This window comes from Orycteropus afer, unplaced genomic scaffold (assembly GCF_000298275.1).
Source record: "Orycteropus afer afer isolate SDZICR_OR568_19922 unplaced genomic scaffold, OryAfe1.0 scaffold00002, whole genome shotgun sequence".
NCBI lineage: Eukaryota > Metazoa > Chordata > Mammalia > Tubulidentata > Orycteropodidae > Orycteropus > Orycteropus afer.
Genome location: NW_006921589.1, coordinates 364,607 through 366,648, shown reverse-complemented (window position 1 = coordinate 366,648; position 2,042 = coordinate 364,607). Strand labels below are relative to the sequence as shown.

The window sequence follows — 2,042 nt, the reverse complement described above, 5'->3', positions numbered from 1 at the left end:
TTACCCTTTTAGAACAATGGTAAGCTGTTGTCAAAAGAAAATCATGAGTGTATGTGTGTGTGTGTTGTGTGTATTTACAATATATACACATATAGGAGCTCTGGTAATATAGTGCCTAAGGCATTGACTGCTAACCAGAAGGCTGGCAGTTCAAACCCACCAGCCACTCCTCGGAAGGAAGGTTGGGCAATCTACTTCCGTAGTGATACTGCCTCTGCAACCCAAGGAAGGGTCGCTATGAGTTGGGGCCGACTCGAAGGCACATAACAACAACAACAACAACAACCCCTAGAATATTAGTTTTATCTTGTACTCAAAAAGAGAAACACAGAGATATTAGACAGTTTATGTTAGACTCTTGGAATTTTTTCTCTCAGAACTGTTTAGATTAATAAAATAGATACCATACATGAAAAATTTTTATGAATACATGCAATGTCCTAGATGTTTTCATTACATAAAACAATCACATTTCTTGATCAGTGGGAATTTTAAAGGTAATAACTGGTTGTGTGCTGGAAAACATCCGTCCTTTCTGATGACAAGGTGTGGGTTTGTGAGTAATGCAGGTATGACTTTGTTACAGGAGAACCAGGCCTTCCGTGCACACAGTGTCCTTGTGCCCCAGGGCCTCCAGGTCTCCCAGGATTGCCAGGGCTTGATGGTGTCAAAGGAATTCCAGGTATACACAATTTGCACATAAGTGTTTTTGAAAATAATAATAATAAAAAAAATCCAACTCATCGTGACCACAGAAGGGTCTAATAGCACAGAAGGGTCCAATCTCCAAGGGGTAAGAAGGTATTAGATTGCTGGATGTCATGATGAACTGGGATGTCATACATGAACTGGGAAGGAGATTTTGCAAATGTCGAGTCCTTTAAGAACTCACAAAGACATACATGCTCTGTTTATGACCCAAATCACACAAAAATGTGCCTTTTTCTCTATTCCATTTTAGTGGCTAAATGCCAGTAAATGACTGGACTAGCCAGGAAGAGTAAGTTCAGATTCCTGTGAGGACCAGCAGGTAACTTAAAGGAGTGAAGTAGCCATCCTAAACACTCAACACTTTTCCCCTCTTCTCTACATTTTGGCATACTGCAGGTCTAGCTCAAAGGCACTGAAGTACTAAAACAGTTTGGATTACTATAAAAAAAAAAAATGTTTTCTGACTCAAAATCTTCCAAAAACTAGTTACTGAAGAAATACTTGTTGACTGACTGAACTGAGATCCATCCAAAATACCCTTTAAAGGGATCATCTGTTAGGGATATTTCAACACTTAAGGGAAGTGTAACAGTACCCAAAAACACAAACCCATGCCATCAAGTCACTTCCGACTCACAGCGACTCCCATTGGGTTTCCAAGGCTATAAACTTTTATGGAAGTAGATTGCCTGGTCTTCCTCTCATGGAGCAGCTGGTGGGTTTAAACCACTGACCTTCTGGTTAGTGTCCAAATGCCTTACCCACTACACCACCAATGCTGCTCCTTTAACACAGTACAGTAAAATGCAGTTTGGGAACAGATATCCAAAGTGTAAGAAAAGTCTGTACCCTTTTGATCCTGTAGTTACACATCTAGGAATTTGCTCCAAGGAAATAATTGGATAAATTTGGAAAAATAAATATTCAAAAATGTTTAGCACTGATTACAGCAACTAAAAGCTAAAACACCATTTAAATGTCTAAAAATGGCAGTTAACTAAATAAATAATGGTTCATCAAAAATAGGCCACTTGAAGCTATAATCCGTATTTACTGATGTTGTTCGCCGTCGAGTCAGCCCCAACTCATAGCAACCCCTCCTTGGGTTTCTGAGGCAGTATCACTACGGAAGTAGGATTGCCCAACCTTCTTCCGAGGAGTGGCTGGTGGGTTTGAACAGCCATCCTTCTGGTGAGCAGTCAAGTGCCTTAGGCACTATGCTACCAGAGCTCCTGATACGTAGAACAAAAACAAACTTACTGACGTCAGGTCGATTCTCACAGTGACCCCCGTTGGGTTTCCAAGGCAGTAATTCTTTTTTTATTTTATTT

General features: G+C 40.3%; 1 protein-coding gene across 1 annotated transcript in view; it reads left to right on the top strand.

Annotated features, from left to right (window-relative positions):
- COL4A3 (collagen type IV alpha 3 chain) overlaps positions 1–2,042 on the top strand; it is a 161,049-nt gene that overhangs the window by 113,893 nt on the left and 45,114 nt on the right. Inside the window, exon 23 of the mRNA XM_007935513.1 lies at positions 587–682. Coding sequence (XP_007933704.1) covers positions 587–682 — 96 coding nt within the window. The remainder of the gene's footprint in view (positions 1–586; positions 683–2,042) is intronic.